Below are 25419 nucleotides of genomic sequence, written 5' to 3' on the forward strand. Positions count from 1 at the left end.
CACGCACCCGGTCACACAAATGCAGCCGGTGGCTGATCGCGCACGCGTGGGTGGTGGAGAGGTCGGGTGGTGCCACCACCACCCCCGCTGCAGCCGACATGCTGCCGGCAACCTTGAGCAACCGCCGGACGACCAAGAGACCCTGTTCCTGACCGGGACAGTGGGTATGGGCGGGGATCGTGCCCAGTCAGGGTTGCACAGACCGGGATCAAGGCGCTTGTGCGACAGCCCCGCCACCACGCTCTGGGCCCCCAACAACACGGCCAACCTCAGCGGAAACATTCTGCTGGCCCCCGCGGCCCCTCCCCTGGCCATGCCCCTGGCGACGGCCTCTGCTGAGGTCATCCAGCCCCCCGAGGACGGGCCCCTAGACCTGCAGCTCAGCAACAGGCCGCCCTTGCCCTCTGAGAACCTGGAGAACCCACCCGACCACAGCCTTCTAAGCTCCGCTCCTCAGGCAAGTCTGGGTTACGCCTCCCTGCTGGTGTCGACGCCCCCTGCCGAGGCGCTGAACCAGTCTGTGCTGATTGCGCCTCCCTCCTCCAATTACAGTGTGATTCCACCTCAGAACCTTGCCCATGCATCGCACCAGAACAGCTTTGCAGAAATGCCTCCGCCGGCACGCCCACCGTCTCTAGCCAATCGATGTCGCAGTCGCCCCTTGCAGCCAATCAGACGCTGTTTTTCCCTCAAGCGCCCAAATGCTTTACCCCTTCTTCCAATCAAAGTCCACTCAACTTGGCGCCGGAGACCAAGGAAGCTGCCAAGCCCCTCCCTCTGCTCACCAACACCCAATCACTTCGAGGGGACAGTCTGTCCACGCCGCCGGCTAATTCCCAACCTTTACCTTCTTCCTCTGCAGCCAATCAGATCCAGCCTTCAAATTATGAGCTCCTTGATTTCTCTATGCACCAATCTGTAAGCTCCAATCAGGCGCCGGCTCCGCCTCTGCCGCAGCTGGCCAATCCAGCAGCGCAGGTGGGTAATGCTCCCGGTTCCGGTTTCTACCTGCAGGTAACCAAAGATGCCCAGCAGGGTACGCAAGGAGAGGGCGACGCTACCGCCACACCGGAGCGCGCCCATCTACCGAGCGTGCCCACGGGTGTTGCCCAGCCATCCGCCGCAGCCTCCGCTCAGCAGCCCCTCCCACGGACATCCTCAGCCACAGCCATGCCCTCAGCAGTGCCCGCAGTGGTGCCAGTGGCCGTGCCCACCCCTCTCCCTGAACCTTACCCTGTCATGCCTCCTCCAGCCATGCCTCCTCCCTCTATGCTTCCTCCTTCTATGTATCCTCCTCCTGCTGTTGCTGCCCCCCTGGAGGCCCTCTTCCCCTGCCCCATCCCCAACCCCAACCCTCACCCCACGGCGACCCTGCCCGTCCTCCATCGGTGGCGGGAGGAGTTCCACCCTATGGGGCTCCCCTTCCTCCTCCAGGGCCCGGCCCCGCAGGGTACTATGGCGCCGGCTACCCAGAGTATTACGACGGCAGAGCACCATACATGCCAACCTATCCGGTGCAGGACCCCCGAGCCCAGCCATATCAACAGGTACAGTGTTTCGAGTGTAATAGTGAATGAACAGCTTGCCTTCACCATATTACAGTCTGTGTGTGTGTGTGTGTGTGTGTGTGTACTAAATGAGTGATGTGTGGTTGGTGCTCCCCTACGTGCTGCTTATATTACACATGTGACTGCTAAATGACTATCACATAACATCTGACTGGCAGCTGAACTGCCATCATATTACACCAGTCTGGAGGGACCATCATATTAGATGAAAGCTGCTTGACAACATACTTAACTTTGTTATGCAATAGTATATTATTCCACTGACGTGATTATTGATCATTAATGAGTATTATTAGTAGAATACTAGGGTTCCCTAGTCTTTTATGAAATATATCTATTTGAAGGTAAGCACTGACGCTTTTACCGAAGGGCTTATTGTAATGTCTACATTAAACAAATGTTAAGAATTGTATCAGATTGCCTTGCATCGAATCATTCCGTATTAAAATGTATCGTCCCTGAATCGTATCATAGCCATGTATCTATTGGATGGTCTTACAAGGGAGAGATGCAGACCCCTAGTTATTAGGTATTCATTTATATCAAGGGTGGGCTTTCATATCCAGAAACGGCAAGTGAAACTGCATATTTTCAATCTATCTGAGCAGCTGTACATCTGATTTCATGCTCATGAATTGATCTCAGTCTTTAAACGATGAATTGGCCTTGTATGTAGTCTAGTATTCTGCTTCTGGATTGGATGGAAAATATTGCTGCCGCCTTCAGAAAATATTTCACAACCCCACCTCATTGGATTAAACTGCATTACTTTCAGCATTACTAAACACTCTCCTGTGTTGCTTGTGTGTAATTTATGGCATTATTTTATGTGGCATTGCTGTGAAATGATTTGCTTCATGATGTTGGCTTCGTTTTGTTTGTTTGTGTGTGTGTGTGTACGTTCTAGGATGACCCATATCGCAGGGCTGACCCGCGGTACAATCGGTATGAGGCCGAGAGGCAACCTGAAAGACCCAGCTCCCGCTCAAGCCAGTACTCAGAGAGGTCGCACTCCAGGTACACACACACACACACACACACACACACACACACACAGACCCATGACGCCTCGTACACACACACACACACAGACAGAAATAAAGGTGATAATTGACAGTTCCTGTCTGTGCTTCACCAGCCGACAGGGCTATGAAGACTACCAGCCCCCGCTCGTACTGCCCAAGATGATTACTATGCAGATTACTACAAGAAGCAGTATGATTATGGAGGTAAATACGCACATTGAAATATTCTTCCTAGTTTTATTTGTCAGTTATTCTTACGTGTTTGTAGAGATCGCCCTGGCTAATATGTATTGAAAAGAACAAAGTAACTGATACTGTGTGTGTGTGTGTGTGTGTGTGTGTGTGTGTGTGTGTGTGTGTGTGTGTGTGTGTGTGTGTGTGTGTGTGTGTGTGTGTGTGTGTGTGTGTGTGTGTGTGTGTGTGTGTGATACTCAGCAGCACAAGCAGCAGCAGCAGCAGCAGCAGCCTCAGCAGCAGCAGATCGGAGTCGTTGGTATGATCCCAATGCCGCCGGCTATGACCCTCGCTACAGGGCATACTATGATCAAGCCTCCTATAACTGGTACAACTACAACCCCGAGGCCTATCGCAGAGGAGAAGCTCCGAACTACAGCTACCCCTACGGTCAACAGTACGTGAACAGGTGCATGGACATGAGGCTTATGGCTGAAGTCAGTACTGCTTATCCACACGTACTCCCACCCATTCACACTCCCACACACTCACACACTCACACACACACACACTCACACACACACACACTCACACACACTCACACACACACACACACACACACTCACACACACACACTATACTCTCCTGAATACAGGCATGCTCTCACTTGCTTAGAGGCCCGCTCTCACTGGTGGCTTGATGGCCTGGAGAGTTTGACATGTCTGTTTCTGTTGCGGCAATAGGCGGGAGGGTTATGACGACCCATATCGTTACTACCCGGTTACGACATGAGCTTTGAAGAGGACTACCGGCGGCAGCGCGACCCCTACGCCGACGAGTTTGACCGTCGGAGCGTAGGCAGCGAGCGCTCCTCACACAGCGTGCACTCCCACAGCGAGCACACCCACAGCCGCCGAAACAGCTTCAGCTCACACTCGCAGCAGGTGTGTGTCCTGTGCCACTGACTGGGAGTTAGTCTGTGTCTGTGTCTGTGCCACTGACTGGGAGTGAGTGAGTGTGCGTGTGAGTGTGAGTGTGAGGGTGAGGTGTTTTTTTGGGCATATGTAACCATCCTCTTTCCCCTTATAGAGTCAGGTGTACAGGAGCCAACCTGACCTGGTTGCCGCGGCCTACGACCCAACAGCGTCAGGCTTGCCCCTGGACTACTCCAGCTACAGTCAGTATCCCACGCAGCAGGAGTACACCGACACAAACAGCTGGCCAGCCGTGGAGCAACGTGAGTGTGTCTTCATGTCTAAGTGTCTCTGTATGTGCAAATGTGTAGTGTGCATGTTTATGTGAATGTGTTTCAGGAGTGTGCCTGTCAGTGTGTAATGTGAATGTACGTGTAATGTAATGATTTGTTGAGTATGTTGAATTATTATATGTAGGGGTATATAGTAGCCTGACGATGTCATACTCATAATTCTAGTCAGAATATGAGTCTGAGACCGCTCCGTTGGGCTGTGATTATGGGGCGTGTTTCAACCGAACTAGGAAAAAAAAGGCCTCTTCGCTCAATTGGATAGGCCTACAACCAATCAGAGCAACGTAGTATGACCATAACGTAGACCATGGGGCCAGCTGATACATTAAACTTTTACAGGATCCCGTAGGAAGGACGGCAAAAACATCTTTTCGATCGACAAATGCCTTGATCGCGTTTCTCTGTTCCTCTTTAAAAATGAATGTGCTGTCAATGTCTTCTAAAACAGACTCGAATTTCCACATTTCAGCTCTCCAACGGCAGCCATGTTTGTTGAAAATGAATTCACCCCAAAAGCTCTTTGGTGACGTGGTTGATTACGTTAGGGTTGATCATCTGTCCATCATCGTATAAAGCCCGCCCTGACAATTTGATTGGTCTATATCTCCTCACAGATTTTTGTGAGGAGATAATTTCTCCCCAACGGAGCGACACCAGACCGAACTTCCCGACCAAATAATTTGTGGGCGTGGCTAAATTCGTCTGGCATCCAGGCTAGGTATATAGTAAAGTCTATAATAAAATACATTCTGGCGTGTTTGTGTTTCCATAGCACCCCCACGACCTCTGACACCAGAGAAGTTCTGTGTCCCCCATCGCTGCGCGCGGTTTGGTGCCGCCGGTCAGCTGATCATCGTCCAGCCCAACATGCCTTCCGCTGGGCAGCCGGCCCTTATTGAAGTGCACAACATGGAGGTAAACATGACCTCTGACCCTCTTCATCCCTTGCTGAGCTCATGATCTTGTTAACGGTTGTTGGCTCAGATGCCATGTGAGAGGCACTCACAGCCATCACAGCTGGTGTACTGATGCAGCGTCTCGACATGTACTCATAGCATCATCTCCCCGCTAGTTTAACTGGTGATTATCCTAGTAAGCAGTGGCGGCTCCTGAAAAAATTATTTTTTTGATAATGATTAAGGCAACCCATTCAGTGGTACATTAGCAAGAAATTGTGTAATTGTTAGCTGATTAACTCATACAGCAATACCTTTTTGTCCACTATTGGCAGCACACAACAGAAATATTCCCCTCTGCTACATAAGAGTAGCAAGTTACAGGTGGAAAGCTATGGAAGAAAGTTGCATCCAGGAGCCTTCATAAGCAAACATGATGTGGCTCCACATTAAATTATCCCACTTTTTCATTATCCACATGTCTCAAATGTTGTATGATGTAACATAGCTTAACAGGACACATGATATGTCCAGTAACAACATAAAGAAGGGGTAACATAAGTCAAAACCAACAATATTTATTGACTGATCTTGGAAGTATTGGCTTACAAAAGCAAAATAAGTCATCACATAAAAAATATTCAGTGTTAGTGCAAGAAGCGAACTGTCACACTGTGAAACCTATGAAAAGTGACAGTGGTATATAGAAATACAGACCGCGTTAGCACTTCAGCCGACACGATTTTCTTTCGTTCCAATTCTTGGATGTAGGATTTCTCCCTTTGTAGAAACCTGTTGAATGGATACATTTGGTCTAGGAAGTCCTAATTGTTTTGTTGTCAATTTTTCTCATTAGTACGCCGACTAAAAAGGAGTTTCTGTCAAAGAGCGAATCGAGTTTTGCACTGACACAGCCATCTTGACAGAATATGCCTGTCGAAGCTGTATGACGTTCGTATAGGCTTTTACGTCCTTACTTATGAGACATGGAGGGGCGAGCCCTCCCGGAAGCCATAGAGAATGCATTGAGAGCTCTGTTTTGTGAAAAAAATGGATTTAACATGGGAGTCAATGGAGAGGTCTGGGGCGATTTTCATTTCGCCCAAATCGCCCCAGAAGGGGCGGGGCCATTTGAAGCACGACTTTAGGCTGACTGCTGACTGTTACCGATTCGACAATCCAGGCAGATCAGACGGTCTAGTGGTAGAATCCGACAGAAAAAAAAATGTCTCCTTTTCCCGTAGGCAGTGCGTTGCCCCAATCGCCCTTATGGACAAGCCGCCCCTGCTAGTAAGGTTGATCCTAATAAGGTTGACCACTGTAGTATTACTGGTACAGGAGCTCATGTGGGCACCCTATGTTAAGTAGACATTAATTCCCTGATGAAACTCTTGTCCGTCTCTTAAAATGGCTTTGGGTAGCGCTGACAAGCTAATGATGATTAGCAGTGCCGCTGTAGTAAGACTTATATTCTGTAATACTGATAATCCCTCACTGGATAAGTAGGCTGGTCGTCGTCGGCCTGGACAGGTTGGCTGATTGTTTTTGGCTGACAAGCCCTCTTTGTCATTGCAGACGCTGATGCAGGACTCTCAGGAGCAGACAGAATTGCGTTCATTCCCTGGACCTCTGATCAAGTAAGTCACACACAAGCACTGATCCACACAAATACTCACACACATAAACACACACTGAAGAACATGAAACCCTGATTGAGCAAATACTGCTATACCACAAAGACTAACATGATATGTTTTTATTTTTATTTTTTAATTATTTTTTTTTATAATGTTTTGTACACATAAACTCACAACCATACAATGCATGCAGCGCATTTACACACGTTACACATTCTGGCCAGATACACTATATTTTTATTTTTATTTTTTGGGTGTGTGTTTGGGGGGGTGGGTGATACTCAATGGACCCTCACTATTTATCTGACTCCTGCCATGTGTGTTTATGTGCATGTAGGGAGGAGACGCATAAAGTAGATGTTATCAAGTTTGCCCAGAATAAGGCCCTGGAGTGCATGCGCAGTGATGACCTTGTTGACAAATATTCCGCCTGCCTTATCTGGGAGTTCATTGTCTTGATGTGCCGACAAAATGGGGTAAGTTTGAGATGCACTGTGCATGTCTAAGACATCATCTTTCAGTGTGTTGTTAGTATCTATTCAAAATGGGGTAAGTTTGAGATGCTCTGTGCATGTCTAAGACATCATCTTTCAGTGTGTTGTTAGTATCTATTATAAAAGGAAGATGTAATAACTTGGTGTAAACACAGTGTAAAACATAGTTGTGAATACAACATTCATATTTGTATTCCCAAAACCGTACCATGTACAAATAAAAAAAAAAGTAGTTGCAATAATGCTCTGAATTGTACCAATGTCTACGTTCTCCCCAGACGGTTGTCGGCACAGACATCGCCGACCTCCTGCTCCGTGAGCACCGCTCCTCGTGGCTGCCGGGGAAATCTCCGAACGAGGCGAACCTCATCGACTTCAACAACGAGGCTCTGGAGCAGCCCGAGGAGGCGGAGCAGGGGGCCATGTCACTCATATCAGACACCTTCATGAGCGTGCCCGACAACATCGGCAAGGAGACGGAGCGCTTTCGCGAGCTGCTGCTGTTCGGACGCAAAAAGGTAGCTGTGTGCCATACACACAAACACAAACACAAACACAAACACACACACACACACACACACACACACACACACACACACACACACACACACACACACACACACACACACACACACCACACACACACACACACACACACACACACACACACACACACACACACACAGAGAGTAGTTAGAAAGCTTCTTGTATTCCTGCAAGATCAGATTTTACCCTTATTCACTAAAAGTGGTTATCCTTTTGGAATTTCACATTATTAGCCTAGGAATGTGGGAAATCCATCACAGAGGACTGTCTTTGTTGAGGCGTTGACTCAGTCCCCAGTCTTAAGTGTTTCGTGTGTGTGTGTGTGTGTTAGGAAGCTCTGGAGGCAGCCATGAAGAACGGTCTGTGGGGTCACGCTCTGCTGTTGGCTAGTAAGATGGACAGCAGGACACATGCCAGAGTCATGACCAGGTACATACATACACCGACACGCTCATCATACTGCACAACCATAATAATGTAGAAATAATACATATATACTGTATGTATGTATATTTTTGTGTTTAACAGGTTTGCCAATAGCTTGCCCATCAATGACCCTCTGCAGACTGTTTACCAGCTCATGTCTGGGAGGATGCCAGCTGCTGCTACAGTAAGTGTGTGTGTGTGTGTGTGTGACTGTGTGTGTGGGTGGGTGTGTGTGTGTGTGTGTGTGTGTGGGTGGCGGGCGCTGTCAGGTAACATTTACTCTTTAACCATCTGTCCCCCTCTCTCTCTCTCTCTCTCTCTCTCTCCCTCCCCTTCAGTGTTGCGGTGAAGAGAAGTGGGGTGATTGGCGCCCCCACCTGGCCATGGTGTTGTCTAACCTCACTCACACAGTGGACCTGGACATGCGCACCATCGCCACCATGGGCGACACCCTGGGTGAGTGAGCTGAATCCAGTCGTTTAGACGGCCCGCAACACAATGAGGACTCACAGAGGCTATAATGACCATTATTCTCCAATGATGACCAAGCAGAACAACAGTGATTGCGCCTAAATAGGCAGGCATATATATACGCAGGACCGAAGCACGAGCTTATTATTCGTCTACATCTCTACAACGTGCATGTGGATTGAGTCTGTGTTCTTGTGTGTGCTTGCAGCTTCCAAGGGCCTGGTGGATGCAGCTCACTTCTGTTACCTGATGGCTCAGGTGGGGCTGGGCGTGTTCACCAAGAAGAGCACCAAGATGGTGCTGATCGGCTCCAACCACAGGTATGCCACTCGTTCGGTGCCACTCGTTTAGTGCCACTCGCTCAGTGCCACTCGCTCAGCGCCACTCGCAGACACTCAAACATTGCGGCTAGCGGGCGCGATGGCTGCTGACTCATGCCTCTTCCTGCCTCCTCCCTCAGCTTGCCGTATGAGAGGTTCTGCACGTCCGAGGCCATCCAGCGCACGGAGGCGTATGAGTATGCCCAGTCTCTGGGCTCTCAGCCTCTCAGCCTGCCCAACTTCCAGGTGAGTGTTGGGGGTGGGGGGGGTGTAGGAGTGTGGGCACCTGTGCCAGCATACCAAATATGGAATTGGCTGAATAAAAATACTGTGTCACACATTTATTTTCTAACAGTTTCTATTTGATTCTAGAAAATTATATTTTTATGTGCTGCCAGCATTGCTCAACCAACACAGTGTTGTAATCAGTGTTAAGTGCTGGTAAGAGCTTCTGCTTTCAAGACACATTGAGCTTGTAAACTTCTTTATGAAACTATTTTATATGAACAAGTGTTACCTACCTCTGTGATAACTGAGTGTCATACGCATTATTTACCAGTTCCATAGCAACCATGTCCTGACTAATTGAACTGCAGTTGAACAGAGGCTGAGACTATGTTTTTGTGCCGTTCAACCTGTTGGTTCACGAGTGTGTATCTGTGTTCCACCAGGTGTTCAAATTCATCTACGCGTGTCGCCTTGCTGAGAGTGGGCTCTGTGCCCAGGCCTTCCATTACTGCGAGGTCATCAGCCGAGCTCTGCTGACACAGTCACACTACCACTCGGTGGAGTTCATCGGCCAGCTCATAGAGGTACACACACACATATGCAACAGTGGCCCACTGACCACCACTGAGTTATACAATTCTCTCCTACACACACACACACACACACACACACACACACATACAGAAACACCATCTACCACTCACATCCATTAAAACATAATCTCTTATCCCATTCAGACATGCTCTCCGATCTGTGATTGTAAGCAGGTGCCTTATGTTTGGCCATTGTAGACGTCTGATTTGTAATCTTCTGCTCGTTGTATCTGTGTTTGATTGCAGATGTCTGCCCGGCTGCGGTTCTATGACCCCCAACTGAAGGAGAAGCCAGAGCAGGAGCTCTTCTTGGAGCCCAACTGGCTACTGCACCTCCGGGAGCTGGACAGAGAGATCCAGGTCGGTGTTTCTGTCTCTGCTCTGTGTCCCTGTTCGCTCGTGTAGTTCTAATGGAAGGATGTTTGTGTATGATGTGTGTGTTTGTGTATGCTGTGTGTGTTTGTGTATGATATGTGTGCTTGTGTATGCTGTGTGTGTTTGTGTATGATATGTGTGCTTGTGTATGATGTGTGTGCTTGTGTATGATGTGTCTTTGTGTATGATGTGTGTTTTGTGTGAGTGTGTTTGTTGTTTGTTGTTGCACTCTTCCTTTGTGATTTAATTATGTATTTGTGTTTACGCAGGGAGGGGAGGTCACTTTTAGGGACAGGGGGACGCCCCAGCTCTACCCCTGCTCCTCTCCCAGCTCAGAAGAGCCCCCCACCCGCCCAACCCTCCACCTCACCCCCGACTCCTCCAACCCTCCTGATGGCCACTCTCATGCCGGGGCTCCACTGCCTGGTGTCCAGCTCATGCCACCAGGTACAACACACACACACACACACACACACACACACACACACACACACAGTCTTTCGTTCTCTTATCACTCCCATCACACACACCACAACATGTCATCTATGTTGCCATCTGTTCGGTTAGTTGGAAAAACTCCTCACATACCCTTGACCAAAAAAGGGACTGGAGCACTTTACTTGAGTAGAAACTAATAATGTAAAAGATGGCACTGATGGCTAGGAGACTAGGACATTACATTATGCCATATCACTTTGTCTCTCTCCAACTCATGTCATTTTCTTCCCTGTCTCAGCCCCACAAACCTTTCTGCAGGATGGAGCTCCAGCCGTCGGCCAGAGCCCAGATGCTGGGGGCTTCTATCAGACTCTGCCCAAGCCGGCGGTGTCCACATTCTCCCACGCCTACCAGCCAGACAGCAACTCACCTATGCCCCAACACACTGGACCCCCACTAATGAACTCAGACATGCCTGGGCATATGACTCCTCAGATACCTGGTCAAGTACCTGGTCAGATGCCCCCACCCATGCCGGGGCAGATGGCTCCTCCGATGCCAGGACACATGCCAGGTCAAATGCCAGGGCAACTTCCCCCTCAGATGCATGGGCAGATGCCCCCACCCATGCCGGGGCAGATGCCAGGGCAGATGCCCCCACCCATGCCGGGGCAAATGCCAGGGCAAATGCCAGGCCAGATGCCCTCACCCATGCCTGGGCAAATGCCGGGGCAAATGCCAGGGCAAATACCAGGCCAGATGCCTGGGCAAATGCCGGGGCAAATGCCAGGGCAGATTCCTCCATATATGCCGGGGCAAATGCCGGGGCAAATGCCGGGGCAAATGCCTCCACATATGCCCGGGCAAATGCCAGGGCAGATGCCACTTTCCATGCCCGGTCAGATGCCTCCACCGATGCCTGGAGGAGATGCCCCACCCTCTCCCCAGATGCTCCCTCCGCAGCCCCCTCAGATGGACTTCTACGACCAGATGGCTCACCTGGTACGGAGACTGTAGCTGCGGGTGTGGGTAGACAGGCGTGGGTTTGTGTGGTTTTGGGGCTGCGTCTGTGTGGCTGTGTTCATAGCTGTGTGTGCTCCTATAGAGCTTGTGTTTTGTGCATGTGGAAAAACTGAACCAAAGCTTGTTTTCCCAGGGTCCCGGCAGGAGGTCCAGGACCACCTCACAGTCTTCTATGCATATGGTTAGCTAGACTCCTGCTCTGTTTCTTGTGTGTGTGTGAGTGTGTGTGTGTGCGCATGTGTGTGTATGTGTGTGTGCGCGTTTGTGCGTGTTAATGTTTTTTGTGTGTGTGTGTGTGTGCGCGCGCATGTGTGCGCATGTGTGAGGTGAATGTTGCACTGGTAATGCAATGCTGTATGTTACTAATTCTTAAAACCAGCAAATGTGCAAGCTGTAGTTCACGACCACTCCTCCCTGATTGGCTGTCTTTGCATGTAGGGGCCAGGGCGTCGCTCTCGGACGACGTCGGAATCGTCTAACCACTCGTCGGACGTGAGCGGAGCAGCTCAATCGTCAATCAGGGCTCCCCACCACCACCCCCCATCCCAGAGGCCCCGCCCACACAGGAACGCTCCCAAGAAATCCAAGAAAGAGTCACCCAAAAAGGTACACACCCACAAACCCACGCCTATGGAGGCATATTTAAACCATGCACAATCGGAAGACTTATTTTTTTTTCGTTTTTTGAACAAAAGTTAAAGATCATGAGCACACACACACACACAGTATGTGACTGTAGTTGTGTGTTGTGTTTGCCTTTAGGGTGGCGGCGGTGGATGGTTCACTTGGCTTACCTCAAAGAAGACCGAAGCCCACCTCCCTGACGACAAACACAAAGCTGTGAGCTCCTCTTCTCTCTCTCTCTCTCTCTCTCCATCTACCCCTTCGTCCTTCGTGACTTACCTTCCTCACCTTAACAACCGTTTCCATCACGCTTTGCTACTCCATCTATCTCTCTTCTCATGGGACTTCTTGATGTTTTTCAGATCGTTTGGGACGAAAAGAAGCAGAGATGGGTGAACCAAGATGAGCCAGAAGAGGAGGTGTGTGTGTGGTGTGTGTGTGTGTGTGTGTGTGTGTGTGTGTGTGTGTGTGTGTGTGTGTGTGTGTGTTGTGGTGTGTGACATTCTTTGTATGTATTCCTTTTGGTATCTAATTTATAAGCATTGTTGTCTGAAGGACATGTTCATATTTTTCCTTTCCAGTATAAGCCCCCTCCCCCACCCCCATCCAGTTTCCCCAAGATGGCTCCAGCGCATGGGCCAATGCCTGGAGCGGGGCCGGGTGCCGGGCCGCCTGTTAACATGTTCTCCAGGAGAGCTGTGAGGGTCACACTTTCATGACACACAGCGGACACGTATTAAGATTTGCAAGCCCTGGGTACAATAGTTGGATTAACAAGTTAATGTGTGTTTAGTTAGTAGTTGATACATTCTGTGTGTGTGTCATAGGCACAGGCACGAAGAACCGCTATGTGGACGTGTTGAACCCCAGCAGAGGGGGTGGAGGTGGTGTTGCACCTGCTCCTATGCCTGCACCTGCTGACCTGTTCGCTCCACTGGCCCCCATGCCCATCCTCTTCACCCCCAATGCAGGTAAGAGAGAGAGAGAGAGAGACTGGGTGTGAGGGAGAGAGAGAGAGTGTGTGTGGTGTGTGTGTGTGTGTGTGTGTGTGTGTCTGTGTGTCTGTGTGTGTGTGTGTGTGTGTGTGTGTGTCTGTCTGAGAGAGAGAGTGTGTCAGAGAGAGAGAGAGAGTGAGTGTGTGTGAGAGAGAAAGAGAGAGAGAGTTTGTGTGTGTGTGTGTGTGTGTGTGTGTGTGTGTGTGTGTGTGTGTGTGTGTGTGGTGTGTGTGTGTGAGAGAGTGTTTGTGAGAGAGTGTGTAAGGGTGTGTGTGTGTGTGTATATGTTGCTAATTTAACTCTTGTGTTTGAGAGTGAATGTGTACAGGTTTGTATGTTAAATGTGCTTTTTTATTTCTACAGCAGAAGAGCAACAGCCAGCAGAGGGGAACACAGCTGAAGGTGTAAACCAGAGTCAGCCTCAGGTAAACACACACACACACACACGTAAGATTACCTTACTCTTGTGTGGTTTTCTTTATTTGATGTGTTAATATACTCTCTCACTCTCTCACACTCTCTCTCTCTCTCTCTCTCTCTCTCTCCCCCATTCACTCCCCATTAGATGTTTAATCCCACTCTACTGCCTCAGTGTCCAGAGGGAACTCAGTCTGGAGAGGTGAGCTTGTGTCAACACACCCATTCTGCTTTCTTCATAGTACATCAATGCTGACAGACCCCCAAACACACACACACACACACACACTCTCACACACACTCTCACACACACTCTCACACACACACACTCACACACATAATCACACACACACTCACACACATAATCACACACACACTCACACACATAATCGCACCCTCACACACACACTCACTCACACACTCACTTACACACACACACACACACACTCACACACTCACACACACATACTCGCACATACGTTCATATGACAAAGCACTTGGATTTGAGCATGTGTGTGATGGCCTGGGTTGTAAATCTGAAATGCTATGAGGTGTGTAATCGGGGCTAATGAGCATGCCATTGATTTGGATTTGTGTGTGTGTGTGTGTGTGTGCGTGTGTTTTTTGCTGTTCTAGCTGTCCAGATCTAGTTCAATGAGTTCTTTATCACGCGAAGTGAGTCATCACTTAAATCAGGTACTTTAGTCTGGTTCCCGTCATTTGCATTGTCTGTCGCAGACACACGCGCGCACACACACACACACACACACACACACACACACACACACACACTCACTGACATACGTCTTGTGTGTACACCCCTTCCTCCCTAACCTCCACAAGCTTGGTGCTCATGTGTCCAGCAAGACTCCATGTACTCCCCTTTTCGCCTCTAACATCGTTATCCGTGCTTTTAACAGGCTGAGAGCTGAGCCAATAAGATTTGTGCTGCTGCTCTGCTCCTGTCCCACCCCCCTCACTACCAACCAATCACCTTGTGCATGTGACATCATGGATCAGTGTGGGAGTGTAAGGATGTGGTGGTGATGGTTGTTTTGTAACTGTTGTCATGGTGATGGTTGTTTTGTAACTGTTGTCATGGTAATTATGTTTCAGCAGGCCCCACCGACTGGAGGCGTAACCTTCTATAACCCCGCCCAATTTGCACAGGTAATTTGTGCTAATTATTGACTCATTTTTAATTGATAATCTTTGAGTGCCATATGGCTGCTAACAGTTGAATTGGGGGTTGAATCTAATCTACAGAAAATTATAAAAACTTCATGTAGGGGTTGAAGTATATTTAAGTTGTAATCATTGCAAAAAGAGTGAAAGATAACGCTAAGACAAGGTAGGTTTTGAAAAAAATAAATATCGACATGTTATTTAAACATTAAGTCCTCTCCTCTCTTTGTTCCCTTTGACCCCGTCTCAGGCGGCTCCGGTGCCCATGCGTGTTGGACGGCTGGGCGGACAGAGAGAGTACCCCACGCTCAAGTGACCGCTGCTGTTCCTCTCAAGGGCTTCACAACGCTGCAAAATCATTCATTGATTCATTGGTTCATTTTAAACCTTAATCATCATGCCTTCCCCTCCCCAATGCTCATCTCCTGCTCATCTGTGTCTGCTTTGATTTCTCTGTCTGGAGCCATGAATGTGTGTGTGTGTGTGTGTGTGTATAGAGAGAGCCTGCTAGTCGGGGTTTTGTTATGTGCAATAATGATCACTAGTAGACTGCATTCTGATTTTTTATTTTTTCCCCCTGTTAAGTCTGCCCATTTCAGGTGTGAGTGTGTGTTAGGTGTGAGGTGGGTCAAGACCGCAATGGCTACTCTCTGCTCCTGCTGTGCTAGCAGTGTTGGGAGAATTAATTTGTTTTTACATATTTATAAACCTTTTTTTGTCTGTGGGGGAAAGCCTTGCCATGATTTTCTCATCCAATCCGAACAGTCACCAAGACCTCCATCTCATCCATTAGATTGTCTTATCTTCCCATGAACTTTCTATAATCATTCTCTAATCACCTCATTCATTTTTTTTTCTTTCATGTTTGGTGTCTCAGAACCCCTTGCATCCCTGTATTTCAGTAGAGATGGATTGAGATTTTCCATAAACCCAAAGTATCGCTGTGTTTGAAGGAACAGGAGATCAACTTTCTTAGATGTTTAGAATTGACTGTAAAATTATTGACAAATGTAAAAGAAAGTGATAATAAAGATATTTTTGCTCTTTAGTACTTTGAAAAAGGGGTTGGTGCAGTTTCTCAGGTATGTGTTGCAGTATTTTGCATGTGTGTAAATAAACTTCAATCTAGCAAACCTGAACAGATGTATGCTTCAGGGCCCAACCTAAATGAAACAGTCTTCAGTTACAAGAGGATTCCTTAGAAAACCGGTAACAGTAATGTGGGGAGGTACAGAGAACCAAATTGAATGTTGGTGTAAAACTTAACTGAAGAGCTCATAATTAGTGCATGGATGTTTTTCCCCCCCTTTCACAGTCTCCAGTAGACTAAGCTTGTTATGGATGTGTGTAAATAAGGGTGCGCTGAGGGCTCCAAAAATTCACTGGGTAATTAATATAATATATAATATAGGTATAACGGGACATGATATAGAATTTATTTATATGTACACTTCAGGCAAAATATAATCAGGACATGGATTACGGGCAACACAAGTCCATATCAACAGCTAAGTACTCTTAAGGGGAAATTGTATGTTCATTATTTCTAAGATTAAAGATGACAAGACATCTTTCCTGAGCGACCCAGGAGAATACAGAGTTTTTCTTTTAAACATTCCAACAATGGTAGTAACAAATATAATCATGATATAATATGATCCGTAATGTTATAAAAGTTCACAACATGACTCTTGATCCTTGTACCATCTCATCACAACATGGCTTCCTTCCCACTATGGCAGGACTTCTGCACCTTCCCTTAAGGTTTGAGTCTCCTCCTCTGTCTGTATACAGGGACTGTCTGGCTGACGTGAGGGATAGCTTGCCCCTGTACAATTCAGCTTGAATGAACGTACATACATCTCGCACTATTCCGAACTGTGGGTATGGGTGTGGGCTGCTAAAGCACTCTGTGCCCTTTGAACTGCGACCTCCAGCATAGAGCGGTCTTTCAGAATTTGATTCAAACTCTCCGAATCCATCTCCAACAGCATACCTACAGATACACACACACACAGCATACACATACATTACAAACTTACTTTAAGAAGCTCAATTATCAAAATGTATCCATGAAATGGGTCTCTTTATGAGGAGCAGCATCAGGAGTGACAAGTTCAGTAATGTTTTGTGTAGGACCTTAAAGATAGCAAAGGTAACAATTTGGGAGTTCTGGGAGTGTTACTGCAAATATTGGCAATGAACTGAAAAAAAACTGGCCAGCTCACCTGTGATGTCAGCTGAGTGGGTGGGGTCTATCTGCTTTACGAGGTCAAATAGTTTTTCTCCAACGGATTCAACCTCAGAATCAGAGCTTTCAGTCATGTTGGCCTCTAGCTCTCCCTGCCTTCTCGCACACAAACGATTACATGTTAAATTCTACACTAGAATTGTAGGCCCAGACAACATAGTAACATAAAAATACAGAAATTCCTGCATACATACTCAAGCAGTGTTTTTAAGGCAATGTTGATCTTCTTTTCGAGGAGCTCAGGATCTGACAGGAGCTGAAGAGTGACCTCCTTCTTCTGTTCCAACAGCATGCCTGTGTACACACATCACCGTGTAAACCTTGCCAACATGTTCAGCACTTACTGAATGGCATGGACTGTGTCAAGTCACAGAATATGACCTGTGATTTTGTCCGTGTGCCCTGTGTTGTGAAGGTCGATGAGGTCATAGAGTCGTTCACCCAAAGAGTCTGAAGAGGCAGATGCCTCCTCTGCCTCACACACCACCTGACTGAGAGACAAATCATGAGTGTGAGTGTTTGTGTTTATGATTGCGTCACCGACAGTTGTGTATGAGCACAAAGACTGAAAGTGTACCTTTCTGGGCTGAGAGACTGCAGTGCTCTGCTTATTCCGTCATTGAGGACAGACTCATCTTGTAGCATCTGCTTGATAACTGTGTCTGGCAGCTCTAGCAGCATCCCTGAATTCAATCAAAACAAAGGGTCTCCCTACATTGCCAATCGTAACACAGAACTGCACGTGGATATCCTTAACACAACAGCGGCATTACATAACAACAGCGCTAAAAGACTAGGCTATTATTACACATACATTATAATCCTAGTTTAACAATAGGATACACTCATAATGGCAATAACAAGCACTAACTAACAAGATAAACAAGTTAAAATGTCTCAGAGACTTGGTATTGAAAAGCAGCAGAATATGACAGAATATGATCTTCATCACGTCGATATACGTTGTACCAGGATTTCCACCATTATTTTAGCTACCACAAGGAATAGACTACATCTAGCCAATCAGTATTTGGAGAGATATTAGAAGACGGAATAGAGGGAGAGGAAAAGGAATGATAGAGAACTCTTTAAAGGGGTTGCAAATCCTTGTACGGAGCAAGTTTCCCACATCTGTTTAAGTGCACAGACACTTGTATTATATGTGCAATAAACTGAATGGCAGCATACTGTCAACATAATACATCACCTGTCAGTTTGCCCGCAATTTCTCCATGTTTAGAAAATATTAGGCTGTAGAGTTTATCTCCAAGTTCATCCAGATCTTCCTCCGCCTTCATGATGATGCATGAGTATTTAGCAGGTATATTATTACATCACAGAACTGAAGCTAGCTAGATCTCGACTCTATTTCTATTTTACTCTGCTTTTTATGAGTACATCTAACGTTGCCTTGGTAGTATTAGCCAAATAAACGATCATATAAAACTAGAGTTGCCATTACATTTTGCTGTAACGGTAAAATATCCTGAAAAACTTGTGGACAAAATCCATAGTTATAGTTACTTTGGCGCATAAGATTGACGTAATTAAACCACGCCGGAGTACTTTTTGTGTTAATGTTGCGCCAAAAACTGCGCACAAAATAGTCCATTTAGAAAATGAATAATAGACCTAATACATTTTCCATTAAGTACTGTTAGAGACAATAATATTGTATGTTTAGTACATTTAAATATATAAATAATTTTAGATAAAGCATTTTACCGCATTTCCCAAATAGTATTAAGACGTTGGAGCGCAAGGATCTACAACATTTGACCGGAAGCAAAGATAGATCCTTTTCCTCTCTCTTCCTGCGCTGAAAGGTAACGTGGTCGGTTTTTCTTCGACTTTACCATTGTAATTTTGTATCTATTAATACGTTCGTTGCTGTTTTTGCGTTTATCTACACCAAGTTTGTTTAATACGATTTCAGTGTTCGGAATTTGGCTATATTTGTGAGTAATGATGTTTGTATTTTAATGAAACATTTCACGAGACTGTTAGTGCCGCAGCACTGGGGCCTTGCGGGCTTGTGTACTCGTGCTGTGGGAATTAGCATATAGCTAAACTATTCGGTAGCATATATTCATACGGTATTGGAACAGATGTTTTGATTAAAGTGACGTAATCTTTTATTTAACATAGCCACGAAGCTAATGGTTGCGGAGTTCGATCTTGTAACGTATGGCTAAAGTGTATTAGCATGTGTTTTAGCTTACGTTTGGCGTATGCTGGCTAACCTAATGTCAGCGAAGTTAGCTCTATAATGTTAACGTTAATGGCGATTGGATACCAGTTTCAGCTTCATATACTAATTTAGCCTGTAATGGTAATCCACGCTCAGATTTGGGGTGTTTACGTTTTGAAACTTGCTGTGTCAGTTTTCTGATATTTAATCGAGTAGTTAGGAGTCCGCCTCATGCACTTCTGTCAGTTGTCACAGAGCATTCACGTTACATCACATTGATCGAATCCACTTTCCAGATGAACTATTTGTTTTACATTTAAGGAAGTCTGTATTTACATAAACATTAGTTAAGAAAATGTATTTATCCAGGGGGATTGTGCCCAGGTCAGGGGTGACATGACTAACTTTTACCCCCTCTTCATTTGCAGGTAGGTCAAGATGTCGTCGTCTCACCTGCAATGGATGGTCATCAGGAACTGCTCCAGTTACCTCATCAAGAGGAACGGACAGACCTACAGCACTGTAAGCAAAATTATATTTGATCTTGAAGCTGCTGTCTTAGAACTGCAGTTCATTTCATTCATATAACTCACTGAAATGCAGAGCTTCACGTGACTGAACCATGATGGAGATACATGTTAAAACGCCCATGCCACTTGAGCTGTACAAAATGTGGTTTGATATTGTTGTGATGCTTGGAAGTGTGCATTGTAGGAGTTTACAGTAAAGCATGTGTTGAGAAGCCAGGCTCAAAAATGACCAAGAGATCAGGTTGCCGGTCCCAACTCCATAGCCCGGACTGTATAACAGTCCTGTAAATATACAATTAAGTTAACAAGAGTATGTATTTGTTTTCTGTTTGCAGGAGCCCAACAACCTTAAGTCTCGCAACTCCTTCCGCTTCAACGGCCTTGTGCACCGCAAGACAGTGGGAGTTGAGGCTGCAGCTGATGGAAAGGGTGTTGTCGTCATGCTGAAGAAGAGAGCAGGTATTAAGCTCCATACCAGCTAGCTATCTCTACCCATTATGCATTGTATCAAATGGATATAGTGTTGGTGTTCTGGATATGTAGTTGAGTGAATGTATGGCTTTGTGTTTCAGGCCAGCGTAAACCTGCCAATTGCTATGAGAAGATCACAGTCAACAAGAACGCCAGAGCCACGCTGAGCAGCCTGCGCCACATCATCCGCAAGAATCACTATAGGAGAGACCTGCGCATGGTAGGCACATCGTAGACACTCATAACACACCTGACATCAAGGGCTGGCTATCTGTCAGCATCAACAGAACAAATTGCTTTGAGCGTAGGTCTCCTTATTGGATTTATAGGATATCTATCGGCATCAACAGAACAACTGCTTTTTAGCATCGGTGTCCTTATTGGAATGAAAATGGTCATATTCATGTACATTCTGCAACAGTGTGATTGATGTGTGTCAATACTACTTCAGCATGTAGCTTTAGTTGATTTAGTCATAATGTACAGTAAGACTCGCTGTCACCGATAAGTAGAAATGTATTTTGTGTAAAAATTAAGTAGTGATGGGGGGGGGGGACAAACCGCATAAATCCACCTCTACAATGGCTGCATTACATTTCCAGTTAAGCTGTTGACCTGAGTGTGAGCTAGTTTGCACACTGTGCTGTGGTGTACCCTAAGATCAGCTAGACCACTTACAGCATGCACATTACCCAAATCACAGTAACACATGGACATCAGAGGATGTGAGCAGTACACACTTATCAGCTGATGCACATAGCATTGCAGTTTTCTAATGATCCTTGTGCTCCTTCCTCAGTCTGCCCTGCGTCGCGCCAGCGCCATACTGCGCAGCCAGAAGCCAGTGGTGGTGAAGAAGAAGCGCACCCGTGCCACCAAGACCGCATAAGCGTGCAGCACCATGTGTTCTAAAATAAAGACGTTTTGTTCAAAACCATCCGCACAGCTGCTGTCATTTCTTGGCACTTGGCATTTCTTGTTTATTCTTGTAGTTGGGAGTAACTCCTAGATTTTGGGGCATTGCAGTTGGGGGGATTTGTCAGTGGTGAAGTGGAAAAATCATCTAATGCCCAGCTCAATCTACTTGTAGATAGCATGGAAACTACTATTTTTAACTGTGATTGAGAACAATTTGATCTTTGAGTAGTAGCACTTCCTGTACCAGCAGTACAGTATTAGCTGCTCTTTTTTCCAATGTATAGTATGAGCTTTAGAACATTCTTCAAACAGAATTGGTATGCTGTGATGTCACATTAAAAGGTGTCCGTGGGTAATTTACATTTACATTTAGTCATTTAGCAGACGCTTTTGTCCAAAGCGACGTACAAGGGAGAGAACAGTCAAGCTAAGAGCAATAAAAAAAGCATGGTGTAACAATAAATACTACTTTACATGAGAATTAGAAAAACAACAACCTAGAAAAGAGGAAAAAGAAGTGCAGGAATGTAACTGCTGAAGTGCAAGTTAAGCGCTAGTCAGGTGCCAGTTAGGAGGGGAGGTGCTCTCTGAGCAAACCTGTGGTAATGCCACACCATTTCATCATAATTGACTTTAGCAGTGATGTAGGTTCTTGGTTATTCATATTTCTGTTGGTTTACGATTTCTATAAACCAACTCTGATTTTATAGGCTTTAAAGTATCTTCGCTTGTTTGATATTAGTCCCTGAGGTGGTTCAGAAGTTTGCAAATTGGCACCCTTGGTTCACAGGTTTGCTACAGTGAATTTTCTGTTGGCTGCCAGACTTACAAATCAATCTAGGTTGGCAGACCTGGACCAGTGTTCTGACACGTGACAATTCAGTTCTTTTTGTAATAAAATTCCAGACCATGAATGCATCCATCATTTTTCTCATGCCTTCGAATATGGTGGCAGTCTTGCATGCTTAATACCACCACTGAACCTGTTGAGCTCAGGGCCCGTGTTATTCATGATATAATGTTGAACACATGAAAGCATTCATCAGACCGAAGTGAGATTTTGCAATTAGGTGCGAGTTGCTGTTCCATCATTTTAATATGTCCGTCTAATCGGGTGCATTACGTTTCAATGACCTTTCCATCTGACTTTTCGGTAGCCATCACTCTGGGAGGTTTGTCTGCCATTAAGAAAATGATTCTCACAGTTTTATCTGACAGGCATGAACGTGAGTATGTGTGACCTGCCTGCTGTGAACAGCAGTGATCTATTTGTCACAGGGAATCCTGGGAGGGGCCAAATGGAAGCACACTTAATTAAACAGCAGAGTACTGATGGCCTGTTTGTATTGATCTCTGTGTGAGTGGAAGAGGCGATGCACATACCAATCTATTGAGTGCTCAGTCTTTAAGCCCAACTGTGGATTGTCATGTGTTGAAAAGCCTTTACATAAAAACCAATGAAGACAACAATTAAGCACAAAATGGCGCATGCATTCATAAAAACTTGTGACTTGTGGAACATACAGAAAACAGAAAAAACACGTTACATCACACTCATTGTGTGACCATGTGGAATGATTAAATTGATCATCAGTTCAGGGTTGTGCCACTGTGTACTGCAGTGCATGTGGCCAGGGTATTGACCAGTAATGAGGGACCTCGAGAGAGGGTGATCAAGGGCCGCACGGCTCAGATGCGCGTGTGGCTGTCCAAGAATGCGGTGGTGTGTGTGTGTGTTGGTGCTTCTGCATGTGTGCATGGCCTTCGAGCTGCAGGACACCATCCATGCCCTCATCGAGGAGAACATCCACCTTCACGACCAACTGGAGAACCTGACCAAGGCCCTCAGGGAGTTACGACAACTGCTGCTGCACAATGCTGGAGGTATGGCCATGTTTATCTCTCTGTCTAACTAATCCCCCTGTTTTCTCCCAAAGTCTCTCCTAATCCCCCAGTTTTTGCACAAACTTTTGCACAAACTCTCTCCTCATCCCCCTGTTTTCTCCCAAACTCTCTCCTCATCCCTCTGTTTTTGCCCAGTCTGTCCTCTATCTCCACTCACATAACATCTCTCCATCTCTTTTTTTTGTCTTTGCCACTCTGTCTGTCATTGATGTATCCACTGGCACACCAACATCCAGCTTCACTGGATCTTCCATCCCTGCTCTTGCTCTTGCTTTTCCCTGTTAATATATATTTAATGTGCAAGAGACATTTTTTTGCACTGGATATATGACAACACTTGATGTTGGTTGTTCTTGTGTAGACTGCAAAAAAAAATGTTCTATCTTAACTTTATGCCTTGTAGATTCCTAACACAAAAAACTGATGTGTGTATGTGTTGTAACCTCTGCCCTACAGAACAGACTAATGTTAACCAAGAAGAGCTTCAGCATCTCTGGGAGGAATGGTCTCTACATGGTAAGGACACATATTTATTTCAACCCCACTCCACTCCACACACTAACACTCACACCCTTTAATAACACATCTCATTATGTTGTTATTTAGCTGTTTTTGTATGGCACATTATCATGGAAAGTGTAGGGCAAAGGATCACATTGATTGATGATTTCACATTGCCTTTGCCCATATAAGGCCTGCTGGCTATTGACAGCCATGTCAGCTGGTACTGGTGTATTATTTGTTATCTCTACCAGCTCTACCACAATACAGGAGACCATTTAACACACTTAGAAGTTGAATTTCAGGAGGTACTCAAACACCAGTTTTTCAACAAGTAGAGCCAGATAGGATGGCCATCAGCTCAATGAGTCGGTGACATATCAGGCCATATTTAGGTGCTACAGAAGGCCTACCAGTTTGAAAGAGAGAAATACAACCAGTTACTACTTTTTTTTAACAAAGTACGATTTGACTTTTTAAATGAAAGCTTTAAAAAAAAAGCTTTAAAAAAAAATATATATAATAATTAAATATTTTTTACTGTTTGTTTTGTCTGATATTCGAAATGAGTTGACTTGAAATGTGTGATATAAAACTCAGTGGAGCCTCTTGCGCTGTGTGCTATTCGTTTCAGGCATCAGTCCAGACACTCACTTCCTATTGGAGCAGGCTCTCTGCCACGACCTTCACGACTCGGCCGTTGACCTTAAAGACTGTACACCACTCCTGCTCCTCGCTCTCCTGTTACTCACCCACCTTCTGCTCTAAGCTTAACTTAAGGCTTCACTTCTGGGACTGGGAGAGAGGCCTGGCAGTCCAGCAGACCTGGGAATCAACACACCCTTGAGCCACTGTCTGATTGCTCTGTGCTGGTGTGAGCCTCTGCAATCAATAACAGTCCAGCTGGAGCAACGTGAGGACACCAAGAGTTTCAAACGAAGAGTGACCTGCTAGAGTCTTGTGAAAGAAATATGCTATATAATTATTATCATGATGTGTTTGTAGTTTGATATTAGTCTCAGAGGTTCCTTTGTTCTGATGAGAGGAATTCTATCTGTGAGAACAGAGATGTTAAACTCAGACCTGTCATTTGATGTTTAGGGTAGGACTGAATTAGGAGACCATGTGTTTATGTGAACTCATTCTGGACTGTTGTGTTAAAGTCTGGGTTTGGGGGTCTTAGGTAAACATTCTTATCTCTTGGAACCAGAGTACGGGATGGTACAAGGGGGGAGTGTTTTCCTGCATGTTCTGTGATATTGTCTTTGCATAAAGTCTGTTACATGGTACCAGGGAAGTTAGTGATGGTTTGAACAGCGTTCTGAAACCACTGCGCTCCTATTGTGTGAGTGTATGTTGATGAGCGGTCGAGAGCCATTCACTCCTCTTTGCCAGAGTAAAAGTCAATTATTTATTATATTCTTGGTTGTGTGTCTTAATTCTGAGGTTAATTACAGTCCTAAAAAGGGTGAAATAAATCCCTAACAAGTCTGTTTTTAATTTTTTTCTTCCAGAGAGCCTTTAAGTACCACGCCTGACCCATCTTCTTTGAGTACGTGTGAATTCAATTCTTAGAGGCCATAGCACCTACCTGCCTCTCTGGAGTTCCGTTCTTATGCTCTGGGCAAATGTGTTGGAAATTCAATCTGCTGTAGCGTCTGTGTGGTAATCAATGTGTGGTGAGGGTTAGGCCAGAATGAATGCTTCGCACAGCTCATAGTAGTCGCTTGTTCTTACTTTATCTTCGTTTGTAAGTATGTATATGTATACGTATATGTGAATATGTGTGTGGTAATATATTGTATGCAATGTAATGAAATGCAATACGTGACTGAAATCCCTTTTCTGTCAAGCACTTCAAAATTACATGTGGAATTTGTGGTATGCCAATTAAATCTTATTTTTGTAAATCATTTTAAGAACCCCTGGGAATAAAAGACAGTAAAGTAT

At 45.9% G+C, this 25419-nt stretch overlaps 6 protein-coding genes across 7 annotated transcripts in view; 5 read left to right on the forward strand and 1 right to left on the reverse strand.

The window, feature by feature from the left end:
• LOC116222980 (proline-rich protein 36-like) overlaps nt 1-2756 on the forward strand; it is a 7213-nt gene extending 4457 nt beyond the window's left edge. Inside the window, exons 12-15 of the mRNA XM_042709437.1 lie at nt 60-619; nt 655-1547; nt 2476-2585; nt 2707-2756. Coding sequence (XP_042565371.1) covers nt 60-619; nt 655-1547; nt 2476-2585; nt 2707-2756 — 1613 coding nt within the window. The remainder of the gene's footprint in view (nt 1-59; nt 620-654; nt 1548-2475; nt 2586-2706) is intronic.
• Nucleotides 2757-3555: 799 nt separating this feature from the next.
• On the forward strand, nt 3556-11475 carry LOC122133360 (protein transport protein Sec16A-like). Its single transcript, XM_042709438.1, has 15 exons — nt 3556-3711; nt 3857-4004; nt 4807-4949; nt 6506-6567; nt 6905-7043; nt 7340-7579; nt 7939-8036; nt 8136-8217; nt 8372-8489; nt 8713-8824; nt 8965-9070; nt 9496-9636; nt 9892-10005; nt 10290-10467; nt 10757-11475. The coding sequence occupies exons 1-15, from the start codon at nt 3556-3558 to the stop codon at nt 11473-11475; spliced, it is 2556 nt and encodes an 851-aa protein (XP_042565372.1).
• Nucleotides 11476-11798: 323 nt separating this feature from the next.
• LOC122133361 (protein transport protein Sec16A-like) lies at nt 11799-12824 on the forward strand. The gene is made up of 5 exons (XM_042709439.1): nt 11799-11822; nt 11920-12087; nt 12244-12321; nt 12468-12524; nt 12687-12824. The coding sequence occupies exons 1-5, from the start codon at nt 11799-11801 to the stop codon at nt 12822-12824; spliced, it is 465 nt and encodes a 154-aa protein (XP_042565373.1).
• A 74-nt stretch (nt 12825-12898) lies between these two features.
• LOC122133345 (protein transport protein Sec16A-like) lies at nt 12899-15763 on the forward strand. The gene is made up of 6 exons (XM_042709371.1): nt 12899-13076; nt 13464-13525; nt 13666-13719; nt 14154-14213; nt 14637-14687; nt 14953-15763. The coding sequence occupies exons 1-6, from the start codon at nt 13010-13012 to the stop codon at nt 15016-15018; spliced, it is 360 nt and encodes a 119-aa protein (XP_042565305.1). The 5' UTR covers nt 12899-13009; the 3' UTR covers nt 15019-15763.
• Nucleotides 15764-16116: 353 nt separating this feature from the next.
• On the reverse strand, nt 16117-18460 carry LOC105911096. The gene is made up of 6 exons (XM_012839876.3): nt 18161-18460; nt 17531-17636; nt 17335-17444; nt 17148-17247; nt 16931-17049; nt 16117-16698 (listed from the first exon to the last, which is right to left on the reverse strand). Exons 1-6 carry the CDS (start codon nt 18249-18251, stop codon nt 16571-16573), a joined length of 654 nt encoding a protein of 217 aa, XP_012695330.1. The 5' UTR covers nt 18252-18460; the 3' UTR covers nt 16117-16570.
• A 178-nt stretch (nt 18461-18638) lies between these two features.
• LOC122128489 (60S ribosomal protein L28-like) lies at nt 18639-21082 on the forward strand. 2 transcript variants are annotated; one of them, XM_042709372.1, is made up of 5 exons: nt 18639-18779; nt 19573-19666; nt 20010-20133; nt 20247-20365; nt 20945-21082. In XM_042709372.1, exons 2-5 carry the CDS (start codon nt 19583-19585, stop codon nt 21032-21034), a joined length of 417 nt encoding a protein of 138 aa, XP_042565306.1. In that variant the 5' UTR covers nt 18639-18779; nt 19573-19582; the 3' UTR covers nt 21035-21082. The 2 variants fall into 2 exon arrangements, with proteins under 2 accessions (XP_042565306.1, XP_042565307.1); XM_042709373.1 differs by having other exon boundaries at nt 18775-18911.
• The last annotated feature ends 4337 nt before the right edge of the window (nt 21083-25419 follow it).

Source organism: Clupea harengus, chromosome 12 (assembly GCF_900700415.2).
Source record: "Clupea harengus chromosome 12, Ch_v2.0.2, whole genome shotgun sequence".
In the NCBI taxonomy this organism is placed as follows: Eukaryota; Metazoa; Chordata; class Actinopteri; order Clupeiformes; family Clupeidae; genus Clupea; species Clupea harengus.

Excerpts from the sequence above, each read along its gene's own strand:
- LOC122133360 (XM_042709438.1), top strand. The coding sequence starts at position 3,556 with ATGAGCTTTGAAGAGGACTACCGGCGGCAGCGCGACCCCTACGCCGAC. Across the intron at positions 8,490-8,712 it reads CACCATGGGCGACACCCTGG|CTTCCAAGGGCCTGGTGGAT; the intron begins GTGAGTGAGCTG and ends GTGTGCTTGCAG. Across the intron at positions 10,006-10,289 it reads AGCTGGACAGAGAGATCCAG|GGAGGGGAGGTCACTTTTAG; the intron begins GTCGGTGTTTCT and ends GTGTTTACGCAG.
- LOC122133361 (XM_042709439.1), top strand. The coding sequence starts at position 11,799 with ATGTGTGAGGTGAATGTTGCACTG. Across the intron at positions 11,823-11,919 it reads GTGAGGTGAATGTTGCACTG|GGGCCAGGGCGTCGCTCTCG; the intron begins GTAATGCAATGC and ends CTTTGCATGTAG. Across the intron at positions 12,525-12,686 it reads AAGATGAGCCAGAAGAGGAG|TATAAGCCCCCTCCCCCACC; the intron begins GTGTGTGTGTGG and ends TTTCCTTTCCAG.
- LOC122133345 (XM_042709371.1), top strand. The coding sequence starts at position 13,010 with ATGCCTGCACCTGCTGACCTGTTCGCTCCACTGGCCCCCATGCCCATC. Across the intron at positions 13,077-13,463 it reads CCTCTTCACCCCCAATGCAG|CAGAAGAGCAACAGCCAGCA; the intron begins GTAAGAGAGAGA and ends TTATTTCTACAG. Across the intron at positions 14,214-14,636 it reads TGAGTCATCACTTAAATCAG|GCCCCACCGACTGGAGGCGT; the intron begins GTACTTTAGTCT and ends ATGTTTCAGCAG.
- LOC105911096 (XM_012839876.3), bottom strand. The coding sequence starts at position 18,251 with ATGAAGGCGGAGGAAGATCTGGATGAACTTGGAGATAAACTCTACAGC. Across the intron at positions 17,248-17,334 it reads GCACACGGACAAAATCACAG|GCATGCTGTTGGAACAGAAG; the intron begins GTCATATTCTGT and ends GTGTGTACACAG. Across the intron at positions 16,699-16,930 it reads CCACTCAGCTGACATCACAG|GTATGCTGTTGGAGATGGAT; the intron begins GTGAGCTGGCCA and ends GTGTATCTGTAG.
- LOC122128489 (XM_042709372.1), top strand. The coding sequence starts at position 19,583 with ATGTCGTCGTCTCACCTGCAATGGATGGTCATCAGGAACTGCTCCAGT. Across the intron at positions 19,667-20,009 it reads ACGGACAGACCTACAGCACT|GAGCCCAACAACCTTAAGTC; the intron begins GTAAGCAAAATT and ends TTCTGTTTGCAG. Across the intron at positions 20,366-20,944 it reads ATAGGAGAGACCTGCGCATG|TCTGCCCTGCGTCGCGCCAG; the intron begins GTAGGCACATCG and ends CTCCTTCCTCAG.